General features: G+C 34.5%; 1 protein-coding gene across 1 annotated transcript; it reads right to left on the reverse strand.

Annotated features, from left to right (window-relative positions):
- Window positions 1-597: 597 nt before the first annotated feature.
- On the reverse strand, window positions 598-2,656 carry LOC131059529 (protein ECERIFERUM 2). Its single transcript, XM_057992648.2, has 2 exons — window positions 2,031-2,656; window positions 598-1,797 (listed from the first exon to the last, which is right to left on the reverse strand). The coding sequence occupies exons 1-2, from the start codon at window positions 2,457-2,459 to the stop codon at window positions 949-951; spliced, it is 1,278 nt and encodes a 425-aa protein (XP_057848631.2). The 5' UTR covers window positions 2,460-2,656; the 3' UTR covers window positions 598-948.
- Between the last annotated feature and the right edge of the window lie 824 nt (window positions 2,657-3,480).

Raw genomic sequence — 3,480 nt, forward strand, 5'->3', positions numbered from 1 at the left:
ATCAGGTTGTTTACAACCCAGGGGTGGTGGGTGGATCATTGTTATTCTTGGGATATATCCTTCTTCGATGAGTCTCTTTATTATCAGGAAGCATCTCTGCATTTTGACTTTATATATTAATAAAATATTTTAGTGGCTCCGTCCACTTTTATCAAAAAAATAAACATAATAATAAAAATAATATTTCCAGAATAATCTAACCACATAAAAATAGATAAAACAAATTTTAAGTAAAATAGTTCTAAATTGATATCTTTCGTAATTTTTGAAATAAATAAATATATTTAAAATATCTATACTAATTATTTAAAATAATGATAATTTATTTTAATATTAATAATTGATTTCGTCATACAAAGAGTTGATAGTTTGTTCAATATTTTAATAAAATTTAATTGATTTGCTCTTATAATTTATCTCAATATGTACTAATCTTATTAAATAACAATTTAAAATTTAAATATTAATTATAATAAATAATTTTATTGATAATTTTTAAAAAATTATTAAAAAGACCAACTAGGTAGTATTATATTTTTCTCCTCCCACCTCTTTTCTAATTCAAACAACATTAAAATATGCCTTACAATCCTTTTCTTCATCTTTAACTTGCACTTCAATTCTGCTTACTTTCTATTTTCAATTATAAATATCTTATTAGCAGATACAATAGAATTCAAGGACTCGCCTCACTTGGATCTTGTTTACCAGGAATCCCTTCCAAACTTATTCATTTGCTTCAAAGGAAGCAATATCAGAAAATAAACTGACAAGATACCATAGAAATGAAAGCTTCTGGTTTTCAAGTTCCAGAGGAGTTGTGGATGAGTTATGGATGAAAGAAAGGAAAAAAGAAAAATTTATAATGTCAGAACGGTCTGTATATGGATTTATGGATGACTTATATCAATATGACACAACTAAGGCATGAAGGAAAAACACAGTTGATTAATTAGTTAACAAAAAACTGAAGTCCTGCTTGAGTTTCACCACCTCATCTCTAGAAAGGGAAACTTTCACCAACCTGGCATTTGCTCCTTCTGAAGGAGAAGAAGGCATAACCATGACCATTCCATTGATACCCACAGGTTCTGCTGTACAAGAGACATGAATTGGGCCTTCCTCTTCAAACACCAGATCAAACCATGGCAGCTGCTCCCAATTCACAAATGTCAAATCATACCCATAAACCAGAGTTGCCTCATCTTTATCCACAGAAATCATTGGATCAGCAGTCTGAATTGATTCAGCAATTTTGCATAAGCTCCAGGTGCTGCTTAATTCCATGTCTTCATCACATAGCTCTACTTGTGCCAAAATCTGGTCATTGCCCAGATGAAAAAATGGTATATTTGGATCATTGTTCTCTTTGGTTTCCCTGCATATCAGGGCCCTGTGAACAGCCTTTCTTGACTGTGCTTTCAGTATGGATCTCCATACAAATGCAGAGACTGCAACAAAGGGTTTCACAGGCTTTGAATGCTTGGACATCTTGGCACTTGAGATCAGATAATCTACCATTTCATTAGACAGCCTGAAGGAGGCCAACTCCACGAGAGTTTCTCCTTTCTGCATATTGATGATAAAATCCCTTAATATCTGTTTAGAATTTGACTGACCCTTCAACAGCTCTGAGATTTTCTCATGATCACATCCTGGAAGACATACCCTGCTGCTTGAGCTTCTCCTGCAGCATTCAGACCATGACCTCATAAAAAGGGATGCACAGAATGCACCTCCCAGTACATGGGACCAGCTCAATCCAATGGCAACTCCTCCACATTTGAACCTTGTGATCTGAAACACATTGTATTGTCAATATCAGTGCATCAAAACATAAAACTAGCTTAAAAATCTAACTGTTCTGCTAATCCCAAACGTCAGAGCTATGCACAACAATAAGATTCTAACTCTTTTACTTCTCCACTAAGTTTTTCAACTACAGCCAAACAGACAAATTTGTTTGAAAGATTTCAGATTTTCTCTAAAATCACATGACAGATCCTACAAAACAACCCTGAAATGTTAACCTGTATTGCAACCAAGGGTAATATCTCCATCTGGGTTCCCTCAATTTGGCTCAAACTGAGCTCTGTTTCAAGGGAACAATCCTTCAAGTCCTTCCAATCCACCAACTGAGCATCTGCAAAGGCCTCAACAATTCTAACACCAGCATCATTGCATCTGATGAACTCTCTTCCATCAGGCCCGAGTTCGAGCCTCCCTGCTACTGGACTGTATTCCATGAGGCTCTCGAAGAAGCCTTCTTTCCATCTTCCATTGCAGAAATTCTGAACAGAGCATTTGTCGAAGTAATAGACTGCCCTGATGTAATGGGCTTTCATGGCCAGATCTCGGTCATTGAGAGTGTGCATGGGTTTTGAGGGGTTTGGTTTGGCTGGGACTACTGTGGACGCCCTCCATAGTTTAACTCTTCCAAGTGTTTTGCCTTCTTCCATTGCTGCTGTTTGCAAGTGTTTTGCAGGGGCTGTCAGACTGATTGTTTTTCAGGATTTGGAATGCTGGGCTGTATTCATTCAGATTATATTGTGGAAAGTGTTGTGAAAAAGAGTCTGAAAAACAGGATGAAATGGCGTAGGGGAATTGTTATGGCAAGAAAAGCATGTAAAACAGAAAGCAACTTTGAAAGGATGGTGCTCACAGAATTTGAGTGAATGAATAAAGGAAATGAAATAGATGGTTTGTTGTCCATCTCTATGATTTCAGTTCTGAGCAAAATTTAGAAGGAGATTCCAATGAGGAGAAAGGACTTAAAACCTAAGTAATTAGTACAATAGTACATTTTGATAGTAGTATCAATTATTGAATGTTAAAGTTCTATATTGTCATATTTTATTTACTTAATTTGATTTACTTGTAATTTATATATTTTGAATATTTAGCACTTAAGCATTAGGTGGGAAGAAGAATGGTAAGCTATTATTTTTTTGATTAGGAAGCTTACAAATTTGAATCATAATGATAACTCTTATTTATTGAAATTTGTGAAATGTCAATTAATATAACTTTTCATGTATAGATGACATTAATATGAAATCATTTTTTCATCAATCTATTTCAATTTTCAATTGTCAAAGATGAATTTTTATTGTATCCATTCATGCATCCCAAACTAGATCATGGGTGCAAATAATGATGTTCGGATTGAATCACACTTGCAATTTGTCTTCCATTTTCAAATGTTTTTTTGTGTTTGTGTTAATGTTAGGAATCTTATAAAATGACAATAGGGTTTGACTCGAGGAGCTAGAAAAGTTTCATACCTTAACCCTATTGTGACAAACCCCCCAAAGGTGCTTCTTAGTGCCACATTGTGATGAGTAACAAGAATTATCAAAGGAGAATGGTCATTAAAGTAGATTTGACAAAGGATGAAATCACATGGTGCAAAGGTGTATCATTCATGCAATCCAATTCCTAAATTTTTTTAAGGTACATAGCGAAAGAATCATTGTTTGA

Source organism: Cryptomeria japonica, chromosome 9 (assembly GCF_030272615.1).
Source record: "Cryptomeria japonica chromosome 9, Sugi_1.0, whole genome shotgun sequence".
In the NCBI taxonomy this organism is placed as follows: Eukaryota; Viridiplantae; Streptophyta; class Pinopsida; order Cupressales; family Cupressaceae; genus Cryptomeria; species Cryptomeria japonica.